Source organism: Acomys minous, assembly GCF_964271855.1.
Source record: "Acomys minous genome assembly, chromosome: 12".
In the NCBI taxonomy this organism is placed as follows: domain Eukaryota; kingdom Metazoa; phylum Chordata; class Mammalia; order Rodentia; family Muridae; genus Acomys; species Acomys minous.
In genome coordinates this window covers 72477996-72499969 of record NC_140493.1, presented here as the reverse complement: position 1 = coordinate 72499969, position 21974 = coordinate 72477996, and the positions used below count along the sequence as shown (strand labels likewise).

Genomic DNA, 21974 nt, shown 5'->3' with positions numbered 1-21974 from the left:
AGTGAATTGAAACAAAAAAAAAAAAAAAAAAAAAAAGGAAGACCGGGAGAAAAATACCTACCGCAAACTAGGGTCTGAACTGCCCAAATTAAGTAATGCAATATTAAGCAGTGTTCCAGGGACATCTTTGGGTCGGATCTTGGTGTGCTGGGGGATGGAGTCAGGCTGTGACAGCTCCCAGCGTGTCCTGATATGAATAATAGACTGGACAATGGCTTCACACTCCTGGTGCATGAAGGTCAGTGGTGTGCCTTGGTTTGCAATGGTTAAGGTGAACTGGTTTTCATCCACAAGGCAGATCTCTTCAATTTCAGAAGCATAGTAGATATCATTTAAAAAGACAGATTGACCCAAAACCTTTGTTCTTTCTGCTGAGGTTACTTGAACAGCAGTAGAACCAACCTGAAAAAAAAATGGTGTGAGAAAGAGGAGAATTAAATTCCAGTTATAGAGAATTCTCAGAAGTTTCAAAACAATTAATTCACCCAACCTGGCACCATGTTTGCATTTTAATTTAACTATGAGTATACATTCAACTTACTTTAACAATTACATATAAGTATTCTTAAAAAAAAAAAAGCTGAATAAAATTTTTTTTTCCTTTAAAAAGGGCTAAGAATTCTGTAAGTAAACAAGTACTTCAGGGGTCCAACCCTCCACTCTGAAAAGCCAGGAACTGAGCCATCATGAGGCCTTTTCCACCCTGGACACCCAACTGCTGGGCAGAGTCCCAGTGAGAACTACCTGTCCCCTCCACAGCACTCTTCTGTTCCTCGCCCAGACTGAATGCCTTAAAAATTAATCTAGTTTATGTGTATGCATGTTCGCCTGGATACATGTCTGAATCACATGTGTGCAGGTGCCCTCAGAAGCCAAAATCCAAAACATCCCCTAGGACTGGAGTCACAGACAGTTGTGAGCCACCATGTGGGTGCTGGGAACTGAACCCTGGACTTCTGGAAGAGCAGCCAGTGCTCTTAACCACTCAGCCATCTCTCCAGCCCCGAAGAGAGTGTCTTTGAAGTGTATAATTTTCACACCTTCCACAGGACCATAATAAAGATAGAAATCTTGGTCTTCCCATATCTGGATGTAATTAACACTGGACATGCAACTATGAGAACACTTACAGAGGTCAGAATATAACCTGGTTAGTCAAGAAAGGCAACAAACATCAAAGCAGAGCACAAGTTACCTTAATGGACACTTTGGTGTCTTTGTGGGCTAGCTTGAGAGCATTGTGGAACACCTTCAGATCCTCTTCCAAAGCCAAGGTGGCAGCAGGGAGCTTCTGCTGCTCGTGCTCTATGTACTCAGCCAGCTTCCCCGGGCAGTCTATGAAGATGAGCCTTTTGCTGCCCTTCAGGCCTGTCAGCAGCCGCTCGTGGTATTTGGTATACTCCCTGACCCAGGAGTTACAGTTATAGATATAGACTGCAGAAACATTGTCATAAGCAAAGCCAGGAAAAACAACAAACCACTTAGAGAGGAAGTCTGTTTTAAAGCGATTGCTAGGCCCCGTATGTGTAAGGTCCACTACAATTTCATATGGCTTTGCATAATATGGCTTTAAAGTCAACAAGACATGGTATATCAGCAAATCACCATTGATTTGGCCAGTTTTGAACCTAAGAAAGGAAAAAAAAAAGATAAAGATTGTTAAGATTTCTGAACACACAGAATATAAATCTATTTTCTTTTGTTTTACTTTTATTAGTTTTGTGTGCATCATGTGGAGGCCGGAAGACAACACAGCACAGCTATGGAGGTCAGAACCAGTTCTTCTCTCTCCTAACATGTACACTCTGGAGATTGAACTCAGGCTGTCAGGCTTGCAGCAGGCTCTCCCTGCTGAGCCATCTTGCTGCCCACCTCCCCTTTAAAGATTTATTTACTACGTGTACAATATTCTGCCTGCATGTACACCTACAGGCCAGAAGAGGGCACCAGATCTCATTACAGATGGTTGTGAGCCACCATGTGGTTGCTGGGAATTGAACTCATGACCTCTAGAAGAGCAGCCAGTGTTCTTAACCTCTGTGCCATCTCTCCTGCCCACTGGCCCCATTTTTAAAATTTTAAGATTAATTTTTTAAAATGTTGGCTGTGAGGCTAGCCTTTAACAGCTGAGCCATCTCTCTGGCTCTGATTAATTTTCTAAAGCAGACAATGATATAAACAATTCTTCAAAGTGTAGATCTATGTTTTATATTTTTCCGGACATTAAAGAATAAGGATAAAGAGAGAAAGGACTCCCTTATAGAAAGAACCCCCTTAAAGAACAACAAGGCAATAACAACAAGGCTGCCTATCAAGAAAGAAGGAAGGTAGTGGGGGGGCTGAAGGACCCTGGGTGCACCATACTTCTCAGAGAAGACAGTGGTTGGGAAAGATGCCCAGAAGCTGTACCCAGTCCACACACCCAACCTTGAACAGAAGGTGGCTCAACAATGAACACAAAGCCTCAGGACAGCAAAGCCAGAGGCCCAGTGCACAGGACAGTTTAAATTGTTTTGCTTTGAGAGTCTTGTCCCATGTTTGTAATTAAGGAAATATACAGCCCTGGAATTTGTTTCTTTTTCTTTTTTTCCTTTTTTTTTGAAGACTGAGATATAGCTCTGGCTGTTCTGGAACTTGCTCTGCAGATGAGGCTGACCTCAAATTCATAAGAGATCTGCCTGCCTTTGCTTCCTGAGTGCTGAGATTAAAGTCACTGGACAACAGACAATACTGCCTTGCCCAGAGATTATTAACTTATGTCTTGAGAAAGGAAGGAAAAGTCTTCCTCAAAACCTGGAGAAAAAGCTGATAAATGAAAAGACAGTGTGAGATCTTGGTCAAAATCTCCCCTATGGTTAGATTTATCCCCAGAGTGTTGAGTTGTGTAAGCTAGTAAGTTCGGTGTTTTGATTAAACCACATTAGGTTGTATACCATGTCTACTTGGCTTGAGCCCTGGAAATCTGACTGAGGTAGTAAGGGAATCAAGAAAAGAGTGACAGAACCACACACACAGGCTGACAAGCTGGGCTGAGGTGGGCTATGGGCTACAGGCATTCCTACTCTGAAAAACACTTTCTGAGTGTCAACAGGATGCGAGGGTGGACAAGTATAAGTTTACCTTTGGTTGTGTATATGAGGTACATACCAAACAAATGAATTTTGTGTTTAACATTCAGTGTCATCCACCTAAAATCTCATTGTATGTGTATGTAAAGGTAAATATTGCAAAATTTGAGGAAATCTAAAACTGCAAACATTATCTGGGCTTAAACCCCTTGGCCGAGGGGTACTCAGCCTGCGTGATGCACTCTACATCACTCACAAGAGAAACAACAGAGAGGGGAAAGCATGGCCCTCAAAAGAAGGCAAGACCAACAGGAATTTGTGAGAGAGTGAAAGCTATGTAGATATATTGAACTCAGTGAGGAATCTGGTAGGCAGAAGTTTAACAGGAACGAGAAGGCAGGCTTGAGTAGAGAGGTAAAACGGAAAAGATGGCTAGCTGTGTGGTACAGTAGCTGGGTGGAGTAGGCAAGCTCTGAGAGATGCAGACAGGAAACAAGTGTGGCAGAACCATGAGGGACCATAAAAGGCCTTACTTACTTAGTCTTTGTCCGGGGGTTGGATGTTTCTCAAGCTATGTTCTGTGCACTACCAGTATCAGAGCCAGCTGTCCTGCTCGCTGAAAGTACAATGTTGGTACCAGAAAACGCCTACTAAATACAAATGTATGTAGCATGGCATTTCTGTTTTTAAAAACAACCTTCCCATTTACAGAAATATTTTGGAGTCACTTTTGAAAATATATGCAAGTTTTTCAACTTTTAGTAAGAAATAAGGAGGCTGGGGCTCTGTTCAGTTGGTAGAGAACTTGCCTAGTGGATATATGATGGCTTTGGTCCAATCCCTGGGGTCCGGATGTGGTGATAAAAGCCTGTAATCCTAGCACATGGGAGGGAGGCAGGGTGACCATAAAGGCTAAGTCATCCACAGCTACACTCTGAGTTCTAGGCCAACCTCAACTGCACGTGCTTCAGGCCTGCTCTTTTCTGAAGGAGGGGCAGTGGATCTGAAGGAGGTACATGGGAGAACTAGGAGGAGGAGGAGAAGAAGGGGAGGCTGTGGTTGGGATTTATTGTATAAGAGAAGAATAAAGAGAAATGGAAAACAAAACAAAACAAAAAAAACCAAGGACATTCAAAGCTACCATGGGCAACTTAATGAAAGTGACTGGAAATAAAAGGGAAGGAATCAGAGAGGCAGCAGGTGAAAGGTGCTTGCCATGGAGCCCTAGTGACAACACACCTAGTCAGGGCGGACCAAGACGACTGATCCCATGAAGTTCTCTATCTCCACAACTGTGCCAAGGCACACGCGTGCAGCCCCCTCCCCCGTATCATGTACACGTGTGTGTGTGTGTGTGTGTGTGTGTGTGTATAGGAATTAATAAATAATTGTTTTAAATAAACAAAGAGGGCTGGGGACAGAACTTTGCAGTAGAATGCCTGCCCAGTGTGTATGAAAGTTGTCTTCTTGTTGTTATTAAGGAAATGAGGAAGTGTGTTTTTTTTTTTTAAGAGGGCTATGATCAAAGAAAGCGTTAAAGATATGTGAAGTACTTGGGGCTAGTAAGGATGCTTAGTCATCTAGGAATGTAACCACAGTGGCAGTGAAGTTAGGAAAGAAGTAAATCCAAGGGTCTTGAAGGGAGGATACAAAGTGTGATACAATTAAGAACATCTGTTGTAATCCAGAGCCAAGGATGCCAGCAGCAGCAGCTGTTTCTACAGAAGACAATGGGATCTACTCCAGGCCCGTCTAATCTGAGGCGAGGCCTGGAGTTGTGCACACACCACACCCTGCAAGCACTCTCTGGCCCAAATTCTACTTAAATCACTGTTGCAGTTCCCAGCTTGAAATGTCAGTTATGTGTGTGACTGATTCTCCATAAGACAAATATCTGCAAGGATTCCACATTTATGTTTTCAAATCACTCTGGAGTATAAAAATAAAAATTATAAAAATGATTTTAATGCCACACTAGAAATGTCATCACATAACTTCCATTGAATAATACTAATTTCAAAAGCAGATAACAGGCACAAATAATAAATCAAAGGTTTAAAAAAGAAGAAAAAGAAGAAGTGGCAAACCCTCCCCACCCTGGGGGTGGAGATTTGCTCTACAAAGCCTCTTGTCATCCCAGTGGCCAGCTAGACAAGTCAGTCTTTGCTTTTCCCCGTGACATGTGTTTGAGTTGCAGTGGAAAGGAAATGTGTCATCTGTGGTTTGGTTTTAAAAGTGGAAAGCTAGCTGTACATATCCTCTTTAAAAAAGCTGCAGATTTAAGTAAAGCTGTCTCCAAACTATTCTACTTAAAATAAGAAGAAAAGAAGTGATTTATTAAATAAAGATTGTGGCAGAGCATTTTGAAAGGTAGGTTATACATATGGCTTTTATTCCTTTTCACTTATAACTCTGTTCAGATTAGCGTGCAGGAAGTGCTTTTTCAAAGATTTGTAAAACTAACAATCTAACAATGCAGACTCATGTTTTTTTCTATTCTAGTACGAAAAATTATGTAAACAGTATAATCAATTACAGCTAGAAAATTTTATAATTATTAACATGTAGTTTTAAGTCAGGATAAGAAAGGACCTGAGTTTGGACTCAAATGAGTTAAAAGCTTTTTTTTTTTCAATTAAGGAAATACATTTCTCATTACTAAAGCTTAAGTGCTACAAATCTGGCTAAAATGATAAGACAAAAGTCAAATCCAGGAAGTCAAAACCTTGCTAACCCAACCTGGCTTTTGGTGCATAAAACAGAGATGTAGGAAGAGTTCTCATTCTCTGGCATTTGTGAGCGTAAGAGAAAGTTCCATTTTGTCAGCAGCTTGTTTACTGGGGCATAGCAGCACATCTGGTCGAAGACAATCAACAGCAGGCCTATTCTCTGTCCCGTGTAGAATACAGTGGTCTATACTGCATTGTTGAATGAGCTAATGTGATTAAAATAACCTACTTTAAGTAATTTTAACATTGAATACACACGTCTATTCTGGTAGAAAAGGATGGACATTTCTTACAACTCAATCAATTTAAAGTGATTTTTTTTGTGAATGACTACAAAGTATCCCGAGAATCCCATCACTCAATTTGAAGATTGAGCCAAATATGAATACTTTTATACAAAAGTCAGAGCACTGTATCTTTTATTTTGGGAGGGGGGCTGTCTTAAGACAGGGTCTCTCTGTGTATCCCTGGCTGATCTGGACTCACTTTGTAGACCAGGCTGGCCTCGATCTCCCAAAGATCCACTTGCCTTTGCCTCCCGAGGCTCGGGATTACAGGTGTGCGCCACCACACCCGGCTAGAGCACTGGTTCTTTAAGTGGCTACCAACAGTCATAATCCCAATAGTGATCCTGATCCCAGAACATCAGACACAGGTTTTCTACTCTTAGTATAAAATATTCTTCAAAAGTTAGTTTCCATTACTATATGCTATTTTTGTCTGTGCAACCATAACGTATCTCACCTGTGTTTTCCTTTTCTTTCTTTCTTTTTATTTTTTTGTTTTTTGAGTCAAAGTTCTTATGTGTAGTCCTGGCTGGCCTGGAACTCAGAGATCTGCCTGCCTCTGCCTTCCAAGTGCTGAGATTAAAGGTGTGCGCCATCATCTGACAATTTCAGCGTTTTCTTAGCATTCAGATGTTGTCGACTGCCATATACTAGGCCATAAAACACATCTCTGCTCAAGCGTGGCTAACCAGAAGTATCTGTGCCACTTAGAAGTGGTGTAGAGACAGAATCTCATGTCCTAACCTAGACCTGAGCAAGGACTTCACATATTCAAGTTTGAAAATAACATCTATAAAACATGCAGGGTTCTTAAGTCTTAGAATAATCTAGTGTTTGCTCTAAGTCTCCCCACATTCACACTCTGAATATAGTATTCTTTCAAGAGTTGTCTTCTAGAACTCAGGAGACAGAGGTAGGCTGATCCTTCAAAGAAAAGAAACAATTCACTTCACCAAAGGGGCAGACATGACAGCCCTTGTGAGATCTCTAAGCAGATGGCTGATAACAAGAGCAAAGAACACAACTTTGTACTTTGAAATACTGGCATCTAGGAAGCTCTGAGCCCAAAACTGACTGTCAATTTTGAGAGGAGAATGGGATGAAAGCTGAGCATGTGCTACCACAGGGCTGTACCCTGGCTGCCGAGTCTCAGCCTTCTAATGTTAAGATGAGCTCCTGCACACAGCCAGGCACTGTACTCTGTATTTCTTTCATGTATTTGTGTTAAAATGAGGGAGGGAGGGAGGGGGAGAGAGGGAGAGGGAAGGAGAGGTGGGGGGAGAGAATGACAGCAAAGGTGTCTGCCTTTTATAGAACTTTTTGAGCACAAAAGAAATATTTTGTTCTTCTTGATTCTAGGTTGAGAGAACATCCATGCCTCTGCTGTTTGGAAAGTCACAGTCAGCTAAGGCAACAGGTGGAATAAGCAGCAGCCACAAAGCTGCATTCACAACGCTAGGACTAGATTCTAAGGCTGTTTTATCAGCACGCTTGGAAAGGACACACTTCAAATTCCTACTTGATGTTCACTTGCTTTCAGGCTCTACCAAACTCCCACCTCCCCAACACATACATACACACAAGCCACTTGTGGTTACTTTGTACACTTGAAACAAAACTTTTAAGGCCAAGTTCTCCTTTCCTTCAAGATGAGGGAGTGCTTCTCCGAGGGCTGCCACTTCAGTAAGAAGGAGCCTTAGATGAGGACTCACCAGCAGGAAAGCGGAAGCCTCTGACTACAGGCTGACTATAAGGAAGTCTACGGTGCCGCCTTAAGAGGGAGAATATGCAGAGCTATAGTCCAGTCAAAAATGGTTAATAGATATTTGTAATGCTAACTTATAGCATCAAAACATGCAACAAAATGTAAAAAATTTATATATAATCTAAGAATAGGAATGAAAATTTAGCTAAAAAACAAAAGGAAAAAATTCAGTTGAGGGGATGGATCAATGGTTAAGAGCACTGCCTGCTCTTCCAAAGGACCCAGGTTCAATTCCCAGCACCCACATGGCAGCTCACTGCAGTCTGTAACGCCAAGATCTGCCACCCCCACACCAACGCACATAAATTAAAATTTTAAAAAAATTCAGTTGAGAAGAATCCAATAGCAAACGGTAGGCATGGATTTCTGGTTTTCTTGTGCTATATCAAGTGCAGTCTCTTAACTACAATCACTCCATGTGCCAGGCACTATTCACCCACAAACTAACAACTGATATTGCTGTCTCAACAGATACCAGTATCGCTGTGGGCATGGAGCACACAGGACGGTACCTGCCTCTTGTTTTCCTAATGACAACAGTGTGTTCTTCATCTCCTGGAACAAAAGCAAACTCTACACATCTGTGGGCTAGTAATGTCACCTCCTGGACTTCCATTAATCAGCATAGCACGAGCAGACAGCAGAGTGAGGACACAAAGCCTGCACCTCCTGTAATGGATCACAAAGTGAGTGCTACAAATGTGCCGGCATCATCTCCCACTGTGCCTGTAGCCCCCACATCTACACTGAAGCCCTCTGTGCCCCATGCCTTCAGAAACAGTTCTCCAACAGCAGAGTTCAAAAGTCAGGGAGAAAATTTTAAAAAGGATGTCTGTGAGGAAAACAACAGCAACACTGCCGTCCTAATTTGCTTAATTGTAATTGCAGTGCTTTTTCTCATCTGTACCTTTCTATTTCTATCAACTGTGGTTCTGGCGAACAAAGTCTCATCTCTCAAAAGATCAAAACAAGCAGGCAAGCGGCAGCCTCGGAGCAATGGTGATTTTCTGGCAAACAGTGGGCTCTGGACTGCTGAATCGGACACTTGGAAAAGAGCAAAAGAGCTCACAGGCCCCAGCCTCCTGATGCAGTCTACTGGTGTGCTTACAGCCAGCAGGGAAAGGAAGCACGAAGAGGGAACTGAAAAACTCAACTAGACCATGGTTTGGAAAGGGAAATGCAAAGCAGCAGCGAGGAAGGCCGAGTTAAAAATAAAGCTGGCTGGTGGTATTTCACATCAACGTTTGCTCAGATGATCAAAAAGTCTGACAGGCAGTTTAGCATCAAACAGACCAGAAAGGGAGATGTATGCCTGCTGAAGTTACTTAAAACTGCATTTCTGTTTCACACGTCCTTTTTTTTTTTTTTTAAAGTAAACAAAACAACAGCAGCTGAAGAAATTAATAGAAATAATAAGAGGTAACCAAATATTCCTGTTCAGCAGTGGATGAATGTACTTGAACTTGGAAGAGTTCTATTAAGTCCTTAGAGCCAAGCAGATGCCACAATGCCTAGCAGGAGTCAAATTCCTAACGTGCATAGAATTCAACTGCATAATGCAATGAGACATTCTCACTGGATGATACAGAACCCATACCAGTTTGTATCTTAGCACAGCTAATGTTAGGCTACATCTATTTACCTTTACACATGGCACAAGACAAAAGTGCTTATCTTCTATACATAATAAATTAAAACTTAATTTTGTACAATAAATGAAAAGGATTTTAGACAAAGCTGATAATGCATCTCTCATTTATGCTGTCTTAGAACATATTATAAAATAAGAAAAACAACAACACAACCAAAATAGATGAGATTCACACCCACAATAGCTTTTTTAGTGTTTAAGAAGAACATTTGAAGAGGCTGAAGGATGGTTCAGAAGGGAGGGCACTGACTGCTTTTCCAGAGGACCCTGGTTCTGTTCCTAGCACCCACACAAGGCTCACAGCTGGCTGCTGTAATTCCAGTTCCAAGGGATCCTGGCTTCTTTGGGCACCAGGCATATACATAAAATATCCATACTTAAAAATAATTTTTAAAAAGAAGAACATTTCTATTTTGTATACACACTGCTTACTGGAAGGATAATAACAAGCAATGGCCAAATGCAGTATCACATACCTGTAAATCTCAACATTTTGGAAGCTCAAGTCAGAGGATTCTGAGTTTGAGGCTGGTCTGCAGAGTGAGATGCTGTCTCAAGCATTAACAAGAACAAAACATAACAGTGCCCTAAAGTTGATTAATGTTTAAGTCTAAGGATACTAAGTATCTTATAAATGATCAATTTTCGCTTTTATTCTACAGAGCAGCATGAATAAAGGAAGTGAGGAGTGTGTGCACGCATATGTGTGTGTGTGTCTCTGTGTGTGTACATTTGTGAGTACAGGTGCTCACAGAATCCTCTTCTGGAGCTGGAGTTACAGGCGAGTATGAACTGCCTGATGTGAGTGCTGGGAACTGAACCCAGATCCTTCACAAGAGCAGTATATTCCTTTGTTGAAGATTTATTTATTTTTATTTGAGTGTTTTACCTGCACATATCTCTATGCACAGTGTGTATATAGTACCCTTGGAGACCAGAAAAGAATGTCAGATCCTCTGAAACTGGAGTTACTCACAGCTGTGAGTCACCGGGTGGGTTTTTGGAATAGAACCTAGGTCCTCTACAAGAACAGCAAGTGCCCTTAACTGCCAAGCAGGCCCTTTAACAGTTCCCTCTTAATTAGTGATTTGTCTTGGCTAAGTATCAGAATCAAATAAAAAATGCTATTGACAATACATAATTTCTATGCCTAACATCTGATTCCAGTTTTAATGAGCTGAGTTGCCAGATAAGTACTGGGTATTTTTTTCCCTAACTACTTAGATGGTATTACCCTTGACCATTAAATTCACTTTTGATAAGCTGTTACTTTGAATATCTAGGTTACATGTTTAAATGAACAGTGTGTTGAGAGGCACATGACTTCAAATTTATTTTCTTTCTTTTTTAATGTGCATAGATGTTTTGCCTGCATGTGTGTCTATGCACTATATGTGTGTCTGGTGCCCACAGAGGCAAGAAGAGGGTATCAGATCCTCTCTGGGACTGAAGCTACAGATGATTGTGAACTGCCATGTGAGTGCTGGGAATTGAACTTGGTCCTTTGGAAGAGCAGTCAGCGCTCCTAACTGCTGATACCAATTTTCTACTAGTTAAAAAAAAAAAGTCATCCCCTAAACCGTAACTCACAGCCATGTTACATCAGATAAAGCACCATGTCAGCAAAATGCAAAAGTAAAGCAGGAGAAACACAGGTGGATCCTAGAACACTGGCGTCTTTTGTTTCTCTTGCTATTTCTTCTGTTTCTTCGTTCTAATCCCTTTGCTTTTAGAAGGCCAGTAGGTGGGGCGAGGTTTGTTGTTTGTTCTGTAACTCAGGTTGGCCTCAAAACCACTATGCATGGGTCTCCAACATACCCCAGCCTCCTGCTTTACCTCTTCCACGCTGAGATTCCAGGCAAGCATCATCATGCCAAACCCTCGTTGTCTTGTCAAGGGTAAAATGGCCCTGACTGGAAGTGACTATGGGTAGTGATCCTCCTCCCATTTTGTGCAATTTAAAGATCTGAGGTGGAGTTACAGAATGCAGAGCGATATTAGCTCAGTTATACTCATTGAGATAACTTATAAACAAATACTTGTCAGAGGAAGTTAAAACATAATAACCTCTTTCTAAAGACAAGAAATTGACTAAAAAACTCATTCCATATCAAACATATTGGTCAAGTATTTTCAAGTAAGACATAGGAGTCTTATGTACTCCAGGGATATTTAAAATCTATTACTTGATACTTGGTTTTAAAGCACACATCCTGAGAATGACACTTAATGGGAGCTTATGAAAAAAATAGTTAAAAGTGTTTACACCTTCAAAGTGTTCTAAGTTATTTTCTAACAAAATCATTTTTATTTTCTACTCCTGGATATAATGATTATCATCTTAATCCAATGATTTTTAAAGTAAATTATAATAGTTAAGTAAAAGCTCCCTAACAGCACTTGGGAGGCTAGAACAGGGAGGCTGAAAGTCCAGAGCCAATCTAGGTAACATGATGACACCTTGTTCTCAAAAATAAACAAAGCTTCGCTCCCCCCAATAAAGAGTTACTTTATAACATTTTTATTACATTCTATTACTTTTAAGTCTTTTTAAGTTAAAAACTAAGTTATAATAATCTATGTTCCCTGGCAGTGATCAGGGAAAGTGTCCCACATGTTGATATGTGCTGTTTCTACTATACTGTGCACAGAGGAGGCGTTTACATTATTTAAATCCCATAATAAGTCAGGGATGACAGTCTCTGCTTTTCAGATGAGGAAGAGGCTAGAAGAACACTTGCTTAAAGAAGCTTTCATTCAGAGGCTCATACTCTTCAATATACTTTCTTATTTTAAAAAGCACTGGGGCACTGGAGAGGTGGCGTTCTTCCGAAGACCAGAGTCCGGTTGCCATCACCTGTGTCCAGGCAGCTCACCACCAAGAGCAGCTCAGCCTCAGGGAATCCAGAACCCTCTTCTGGCCTCTGAGGGCACCCACACATATTTGGCATACATATGCATAAAAATAACAATGTCTTCCTACTAAATATTGAGGCAAAGGTACAGCACAGTGGTAGAGCTGTGCCTAGTATGTATGAGGCTGTGTGCATGATCCACAGTACCAACCTCTAATTGGTGAGAATAAGCTACTTACATACTTTTACTTATGCTCTGCCACTACTTTTCTTGGGTGCTGTCAATGAAGAAACAACATTAAATTAAGATGCACTGGTACCTACCATGTGAGGCATCATCTTATCCAAGCTCACAATATCAGAGGAGGAAATGGTGACTGAGCAGGGCACTGACTTGCCTAAGATCTAAACATCTCACTTCTTCCAGTAAGAAATCCCCCTAGAGTCTTCCCCAGGATACATAATTTCTCGGCAGGACTCCATCCTACTTCTTTAGATTATACAGTCACGTATAAGTACTGACAAGCTTCAATTAAGGTTTCAAAATAAGCTCTGTTGAAGGAACACATTTCTTAGTCATCCTGTGGCTTATTGCACTTCCTGTAACTGCTATTGATAAACTTCCTCTGCTGTAGGAAACCATTTCAGTGTGTTAGAGGACCATTTTTAATCTGCACGGAGCCACCCCTTTGCGTTCTCAGCCAAGTCACCAGCATGTCCTGCTAGAACAAGAGTTTACATTCTGCGAAAGCACCCCACAGGTAAGAACACCCTGACATAGGCCATCTGACTTCAGTTTTGCATATGTGAAATTTATTTTAAAAACCAAAATATCATTAGTGGTTTTTAGTTGATTTCAGCTCTCAACAGTTTAAAGATCTCTTCAGAAGATGTCTGCGGCTCTGCTGTACAGATTTTTAAAAGCTTATATTCAAGGTTGATATTGTCTGAAAGATTCTCATCAAAGTTTTAGTATTACCAGCCCTTTGAAGTATACTCAGTCAAAATATTTGTTAGCATTACTTTAATAATTTTAAAAAAGCTAAGAGTTAAAAATAAAACTAAATTTTTTGACTGAATTTACAACTTTAAAATACTGTTTAAAAATTCTAGGGCTGGTGCTACAGGTCAGTGGCAGGGCTTGCCCTGCATGCAAACAGCTCTGGGTTTGATCCTTAGTATCACAGAAGAGAAGAAAAAAAAAAAGTCTAATTAAAAAAAAAAAAAAAGTCAGGGTTTCTATTAAGTAGCCCAGGCTGGCTGGCCTCTAACTCAGATCTTTCTGTCTCAACTTCACAAGTACGGTGATTAAAAGCATGCACCACCATGTCTGGCCTGAATTAAGTTTTATTTGTCTAACCCTTTAGTTTATAAACTATGAATGGTTATCTTTGTTTTGACTTAACTTTAAAAGAAATTAGATACTTATTATGCATTTTTGTATAAAAGGAATGTTATATTTAATAATTGTGACATAACAATTAGAGGTCATTTAAAAAGCTCCAGAAAGCAAAAATATTATGATAAAGAGAGTATGTGTGTATCCACATCATCTACGTGCTTATGCCACATACCCTGAGCTGACCTTTTAGTGAAGAATATAAAACACAGAAACATCCAAAGAACATTTTATAGAAACTTGTTGGCATATGCAAAAAGATATGTGCCTTGTGACTAAATGTAATAATAACAAATAAATTAAATAAAAATACATAGAGATTTCAAAGATCTGCAATCCCAAGGAAAAATAATTTGGAAGTAGGTTAGACTCTATTCCAGTACTTTATAAACACAAATTTTCCTTATAGCAGTCTAGTTTGAATTTTTTGGGGGTGGGCGGTTTCAAGACAGGATTTCTCTGTGTAGCCTTGGCTGTCCTGGACCTCTCTCTGTAGACCAGGCTGGCCTCAAATTCACAGATCTCCCTGCCTCTGCCTCCCGTGTGCTGGGATAAAAGGTGTGTGCCACCACTATCAGGCTTGGCTCATTTGTTTATTTATATATATATTTATTTATTTATTTATGTTTTTGCTTTTTTGAGACAGTGTTTCTCTGTGTAGCCTTGGCTGTCCTGGACTCACTTTGTAGATCCAGCAGCCTTGAACTCACAGAGATCCGCCTGCCTCTGCCTTCCAACTGCTGGGATTAAAGGTGTACGCCACCACTGCCCAGCTTGGTTTGAATTTTTTAAAAGCAATATATGTTACATAAGCTAAAAAAAAATTAAAGCTCATATTTGTCTAAAATGGAACTAGTCTCAAGTTTAACAGTTTCCATGCTTTCAACAAGTTTCGATACAATTCTATTCAGATGTATCATGTGAGTGATTCTGAACTTATTAAATAGAAATCTGATGCCTTTTAATGCTCAATCTTTAAAGAAGGACCACAGAATTTTCAATAAACTGTAATTATGATATCTCATATGCTACCAATCTGAAACTCCTAAACTGTTTCCACAGACTCTTGAACTGATGTGGGTTTTCTGGTTACTTCTTTTCCTACCCTTTATGTAAGCCCAGACCCTGTGTTACTTACACAGTCCCAGAGGCCACATACGCGTCTTCTTCTGACACAAAGGCCTTCTCATTCATAACTCTGCAAAAGGCTCCAGCATGAAACAACAGAAGCCAAGAGTACAGGCCAGCCTGCTTCCCTGCCAGTGCCACTGCTTAGAGCTGTGACAGCTTGCCAAGTCAGCCAACTTTTCTTATTTTTTTTTCTAATCTGGAAGATTAAAATATGACCACGTAGGTCACGCAAATAAATCCTGTTACTCCAGAATTTTCTAAGTGTCCAGTAATGGTATTTTTGTGGTACCCGGTAATCAAGCTAGCCCTGAGCAGCACTTCAGTCCTGGCAGTGTGACTACTACATGCCTAATACTATGGGTTCCACTTTCATTGTCACTGTGCTTAAAATACTGATTCACTAAAATAATGCACATTTTCCTTTTTAAAAATTAAAAATAACTGTTCAGGAAAAACAAAACCAAAATGACAAATTCAAACCTCAGGCTTTAAACACCGAGAGGCATGTGTCGTTATAGCAAAGTTGAGAAATCTGGATTTTCCCGGGCAGGAGATTAAAGAATTTCTAAGAACGGTCCTATACAGACTGCGCATCGGTTCTCTCCAGTTAGCAGGCTACTTGTGAGCAGCGTGTGTCAGGGCGGGGAGGCCGGGGCGGGGGAGGGCTTCAGGGGCCTTGCAGCAGACAGGGGGCCTGGGGTGAAAGTGTGCGTCAGATAGTTCCTCCAGCTTCTTCATGCTGCAGCGCCAGCTCCCGTTTGCTCCTTCCTGTTTCCACATCCAGGCCAGAGAGAGCAAGCAGCGACTCCCAGCGCCTTTCACCCACACCAATCCTCTCTCCCCCACTTCGTTTTACCTGTGTTCGTCTTCTTCAGTAACTTCCTGAAAACTAGTAAGCAACTGCCATCTCCGACTACTCCTTTTTCTTCAATCCCTTCTCTAATTGACTGACCTTGTCCCACCAATCTGGTGCATCCTAAAATTTTTTTGTGGAATTTTTCTTTAGTGTTCTTTACAATTTTTTTTCATTCCCATTTCCTGTCTATTCTAAATTTTAATTCCTTTCCTAGAGCCTGCCTCAAATTCAGCTGACTATCACCTTTTCTCTGCAGAAACACTGTGTACTTTTAGGTACATGCCAGGCACATAGTTGGCACATACATGCAATAACCTTGTGTATTATAGGTAATAACACCGGCTTCATTAACTCTGACAAGAGTCAGGCTCCCCCTCCCCAAAATTATTAAATCCCAAATGTCTTCTTTTGTCTTGATACTCCTTCCTAGACGATTCTGAACTGCCACAGTGGGACTCCAACAGGTTCTACTGCTCTTCTGCAGCAGGTCCTAGGAAGGTACGGAATATTAAGTGATGACAAGAGAAAGTGGTGGGATATTTGAAAAATGGGTTTTGGTTTTACTGCTGCTGCAAGTGGAAACATCAAAGTGACATTTCTAACTTCCTGTTGACACTAGAGGTGATGAACCTATCAAAATTGACCTTACAAACCAAACTGGGTTGTACAATTATGCCCTGGTTTTGGCTGGTTCTTCCTCTATTTCCTTTTTCAGCTAACTAAAAAGAGGAACTGTATGGTTTCTCTATTTTAAGCAAAGTCACAAAAGAGGAAACATTTTTAGCTGGAGACAATTCGTGGCCTATATCTTCTGTTGCTTTGGAAAGCATTTTCTAAAAAACATTTACAAAATGAAACTCTGAACACCATTTTCTAACCAATCCTTTTTTGGGCAACCTTAAGAATGACGGTGTGGAACGGCATGAATGACGGACATCTACAGATGAGTCAGACCCTCATAGCCACGCCAAACATTTCAAATGTTTCCCTTAAAGAACCTTTAAAAGGAGAATAAAACCCAGAATTTAGCTAAATTGTATTTTCTCTTCTTATATTATGGTAGACGTCTTAATAAAAAGTAGAAGTAAGATGGCAAACAACCAAGAGTTCCAGCAGATTAAATATCTACTGAGCAACTAATATAAAAGGTATAGGGAAATCAACCTAAGAGAAGATGAAACGGTAGGAGAACGGAAAGGACGCTGACTCTGGAATCACACCATCCTGACACATGTTCTCACGCTGTCACTAACAGTCACACCCTAGACAAACTGCTCAATTCATTCCAATTTGCTTCTGTGAAGGTTAAATGAAATAAAGTATGTAAGTTACAAATTTATAGTATATTCTATGTAGATACTTTTCTGCCTTTTTTTCCCTCCTACCTTTGTGGATTTTAAAAAAATCCTGAAAAAAATCCTGTTTGAGGTGATGGGAATAATAATAAAAAAACATGAAAACAACATAATAAAAACCACAGTTACTTAGGCGACATGAGCGAGGTGCATTCATGAAGTATTACTGAAAAAACCAGGACAGCAGGAACTGAGGAGACTCAGGAGCAGCTATTTGTGGCTGTGGTCAGTCCCAGAGAACTTGGGTTAAGAGGGGAATTTAAACTGAGGTCTATGAGATGAGGACAGGTGCAGACATGTGGTCAGCAGGGGAGAGGATTGGGCAAAGAACACATTTAAAGACAGGGAAAATGGCATAACTTAGTGTGTTCGGGAAGTAAGCAACCAGATCATGCATGCTTTAAGGGTAATTAACCAGCACCAGGAAAGGGACTTCAGAGAGCTAGTTTAAATTTCAGGGTTCAAGCACAAGGCGGAAAATATAAAGGAAAAGACAGACAAAGAAAAAACATTTTCCTTGAAAATACAGGTCCTTCTGGCTCAAGCGTGTGATCCTAGCAATCGGGAAGTTGAGGCAGAAGGATCAAGTGTGAGGCCAGCTTGGTCTATACATGGAGACAGTCGGTCTGTCTGTCTGTCTCTCGCTTCTTCCCTCCCTCTCTCCTCCTCTTCTTGTGTGTTTTGAGACAGGGTCTCTCTGTGTAGCCTTGGCTATACTGGACTGTCTTTGTAGACCAGGCTGGCCTCGAACTCACAGCGATCCACTTGCCTCTGCCTCCCGAGTGCTGGGCCTATAGTGTGCGCCAGTGTGCCTGGTTTTGAGACAGTTTCTTAAAACACAGGAACAAAAACAAATAGGGAGGAAGGAAAAAGGGAAGGCAGGCAGGCAGACAGGAAGGGGTGTCGTTTATCATCACTGTCGTACAGTGCTAGTGGTAAGGAAGTAAGAACTACCTAAGTTGTCAAACCCTTTGTTATACCTCTGGAGCCAAACAAACAAAGAGCAGTTTCTTATCATAAGCAGCAAGTGGTATCTAAAAGTCTGAGATTTTCCCTTAGAGTTAAGACAGTACTGCTATTTCAGACAGCCAAAACTGTCTTTTGGTCACTTCCAGAACAAGCCCCTTATACCCAGCATTGAACTAACTGTAAAGTGAGGGAACTGAGAACAGCAAACTTAAGTGACTGTACATGTAGAGTTAAGCGGACAGTGTTCAGCTTCAGTATCTCTGGGAAAACTTTCCAAAGTTCTCCCAGGCCGAGCATGAGGAAAGATCAAATTTCTCTAATTACTTTTATTTTTCAGGACAGGGTTCTTCTATGCTGGCCTGCTGGCCTGTACTCACTATGTATATAGCAGGTTTGCTTCAAACTCACAGCGATTACCTGCCCCTGCTGGGATGAAAGACGTGCACCTGGCTACTGAGATTACTTTTTTACCTGCTAATTTTTACCATAAGAATTTAAAATACTTGAAAACAGCAACTTAAAAAATATCTCAAATCTAGATCAAGGTCTGACACAAAGACGGCTGTCCAATACCTGAATGGAAGTAGTAGTGGCTTTACTTATTTGACCAAATGGGCGAGAGAGTCTTCATTCACTTTAGGATTTTTTTTTCTTTTAGATTTGGTTTTTATTTTTCATTTTGTATGCTGATGCCTGTATAGACCAGAGGTGTTAGATTCCCCTGGGATTGGAGTTACAGACAGTTGTGAGCCTCCCAATGAATGTCCTGGGAACTGAACTCTGGTCTTCTGCAAGAGCAGTAAGCGCTCTTACCCGCTGAGCCAGCTCTCCAGCCCTACTTCTCTAAAATTTTAAGGCCAGAATTTAGAGATTATTTGACTCATCCTTAACCTAAGACAGCTCTATACATGCCATGGAGCGCAGATCAGTGACACAGCAATGGCACAGCAGGAGCTTAGAGGAATATGGACAGACTCGGGTTTGTTTTTGTTTTGTTTGGAGACAAGGTTTCTCTGTGAGTCACTGACTGTCCTGGAACTCACTCTGTAGACCAGGCTGGCCTCGAACTCAGAGATCCATCTGCCTCTGCCTCCTGAGTGCTGGGACTAAAGGTGAGCACCACCATGCCTAACTGGAGTGTCTATTAATTATGCTAAATTTGTTAATCATGAGATAGTCATATGAAGTGTCCACTTAGAAATTATACAAATGAACTCAGAACAAAGAAAATTTAGGCTGGATACACAGGTTTGGTCATTATGGCACAAGGGTGAGTGAGAGTGAAAACTTACAGAACCAAGAAAGGTAAAGAGAGACTAAATATTGATTATCTATATAGAAGACAGGAGAAAAAGGAGAGCTCAGTAAAATGGTGAGAAAGGAAAACTATGTTACAAGAGCTACTGAAATATTGGTGAAGGAATAGTAAGGTCAAATGTGGTGAATAGAGAGGGGAAAAAAAAAAGGAACAGAACATAAAGACAACAGTGTAAGGCACTGTGGTCACTGGTGTTCTTTGTAGAGGCAGAACTGCTTTATTCCTAGGAATAGAGAGAAACAAAACAGAGCGCATGGCTCAGCAGGTTGAGTCTGCACACTCAAGACAATATGACACAAAGGAGTGGAGTCTAGGCGGGCTGCAAGGTTAAGCAGATGTTCTTTAAAAGACCTAAGAATTCTTCCCAGGAACTCCAGCTGCAGTGCGCTACATTCCGTCAAGTAGAGACAGACAATAAACACTAACCAGATGCCTAACAACTTTACTGCAGGCATTGCTATGAAGAGTCGAGTATAACTAGACTCTAGATGATAACTAACTTTCTTTCTTTTTTTTTTCCCCCTCCTTTTCACTATAAAATCACTGGTAAAGAGGAAACATTCTAAAATGGAATTCAAGTATTTCATCTTAATTTTGCTTTGTCAATACCTGAATAGTATGTTTTTCTCAGAGACAGAAGCAATTACAACAGAGCAGCAACCACAGTCTACTTTACTTACATCATCAATGTTATATGTTGCAACTAATCCTCAAAACACAGTTACGGCACGGAATGCTTTGAGTCAAACAACACAATTCAGCAACACTCCTTCTGGACAACAACTACCATCTGCCCAAATCACTCCTGGACAACCAACACCAGCTGCTTATGTCTCTCCAAGACCACTCGCCTATAACATCACCAGACAAGCGATATCAACAGCCAACAACTCCTTCTCACAAACATCACTATCCGGGTTCACTTCGGCCAATCAAGCATCATCTTCTTCCCACAATTCCACCAGACAACCACCAAGATCGCTCTCCTATAATTCCACACAACAGCCACCATTACCTGCCTCTACCCCTTCTGGAAAGCCAGTACTACAGACTACTGACAATCAACCTACAAAATTATCACCTACTTATTTACCTAGGACTGACAATTTACCAAAGAATACACCCTCACCACCTGTCATCCCAAAACCAAAGAGTGGCAACGGAATTACACAAAATGCAATAGCTGCCATATTAATTGGTACAATTATGATTTCTATGTTGGTAGCTATATTCATGCTTATACTGTGGAAATACTGGAGGAAACCAGTTGTCAATGATCAAAACTGGGCAGGCAGGTCTCCATTTGCTGATGGAGAAACCCCAGACATGTGTATGGATAACATTAGAGAGAGTGAGGTACGCACAAAACGCTCATCAGTTGTTTCACTTATGACCTGGAAACCAAGCAAAAGCACATTGTTAGCAGATGATTTGGAAGTTAAGCTGTTTGAATCGAGTGAACACATTAATGATACCAACAACCTCAAAACTGAGAATGCAAAAGATCAAGTAAATGGTTTGTCAGAAGACAGTGCTGATGGGTCAACAATTGGTACAGCTGTGTCTTCTTCAGATGATGCAGACCTGCCCCTGCCGCCTCCCCTTCTGGACGTGGATAGGAACCTATCAGACAAGCCCACAATGAGAATTGATTCTCTTTTACCAAATGATTCTCCCAATCTCCAACCATTTCCAGACAGTCTAAATCAAGTGTGTGAAGATGATAATTCCACCATCAAACAGTCATTTCCACCACCCCCTGACTCAGTTACTTCACCTCTGTCAGCAGTAGATTTTATAAACAATCAAGAGTGCAACCAAGAGACTAGCCCGGAGTTCTCTACTCCTGACTCCTATCAAGATCTCACTGACTCCCTGCCACCTCCACCTCCAGAGCTACTGTAAAGCGACAGTTTACTTTCTAGCGTGTCATCCATCCTGAGATGACTCCATCCCATTCTTGTCCTTATGGTACAACACACATACCATGACAATTGGCAGCTGAGTGACTTCTGTTTAGGAACTACCTGACACCTGATTGGTGCCATGCATACGGTAGATTATTACAGTGGTACGCTTGCCAGCTATACAACTTATTTTTAAAGCTGAATGTCTTTTATATATGTGAATGATAGATATGTCAGTAACACCAATTTGGAAACATGCGATCTACATATACTTATTATTACCCAACAGATTTTACCCTTGAAAAGCTGTATATAAACTTATGTTGAATAAATAAAATGCTGTTTTCCATTTCACAATTTGTTGTGTAGTAGAAGTGAAAAATTTTAAATAGTCCAAGTTTTAATACTTCCGCTATTAAGTAGATATTTCAATTTATGGAGATGAGAGATTAAAATATGTCTAAAAACAAGACATTTTCCATTTGGCTTTACTGGAAACACATGAACACAAAACTATTAAAACATGAAATCAGACTGCTGTGCTGCAGAACATTTACCCTGAAAAAAATAAGCACCCATTATAAAACGCAAATTTTTTAATGATTAAAAATGTATGTGTATGAGTGTTTTGCCTGCATGTATATATACACACCATATGTAATGGCTGGTGTTTGAGAAGGTCAG

General features: G+C 40.7%; 3 protein-coding genes across 10 annotated transcripts in view; 2 read left to right on the top strand and 1 right to left on the bottom strand.

Annotated features, from left to right (window-relative positions):
- The window catches only part of NF1 (neurofibromin 1), a 250177-nt gene that overhangs the window by 43749 nt on the left and 184454 nt on the right, over nt 1-21974 (bottom strand). For all 8 annotated transcript variants that reach the window (XM_084750408.1, XM_084750415.1, XM_084750412.1 and 5 more), the window contains 2 exons: nt 1196-1628; nt 62-402 (listed from right to left, as the gene is read on the bottom strand). In XM_084750408.1, the coding sequence (XP_084606534.1) occupies nt 62-402; nt 1196-1628 (774 nt within the window). The remainder of the gene's footprint in view (nt 1-61; nt 403-1195; nt 1629-21974) is intronic.
- EVI2A (ecotropic viral integration site 2A) lies at nt 5220-9585 on the top strand. The gene is made up of 2 exons (XM_084750460.1): nt 5220-5438; nt 8321-9585. Exon 2 carries the CDS (start codon nt 8341-8343, stop codon nt 9004-9006), a length of 666 nt encoding a protein of 221 aa, XP_084606586.1. The 5' UTR covers nt 5220-5438; nt 8321-8340; the 3' UTR covers nt 9007-9585.
- EVI2B (ecotropic viral integration site 2B) lies at nt 12971-21647 on the top strand. Its single transcript, XM_084750442.1, has 2 exons — nt 12971-13116; nt 19936-21647. The coding sequence occupies exon 2, from the start codon at nt 19951-19953 to the stop codon at nt 21286-21288; it is 1338 nt and encodes a 445-aa protein (XP_084606568.1). The 5' UTR covers nt 12971-13116; nt 19936-19950; the 3' UTR covers nt 21289-21647.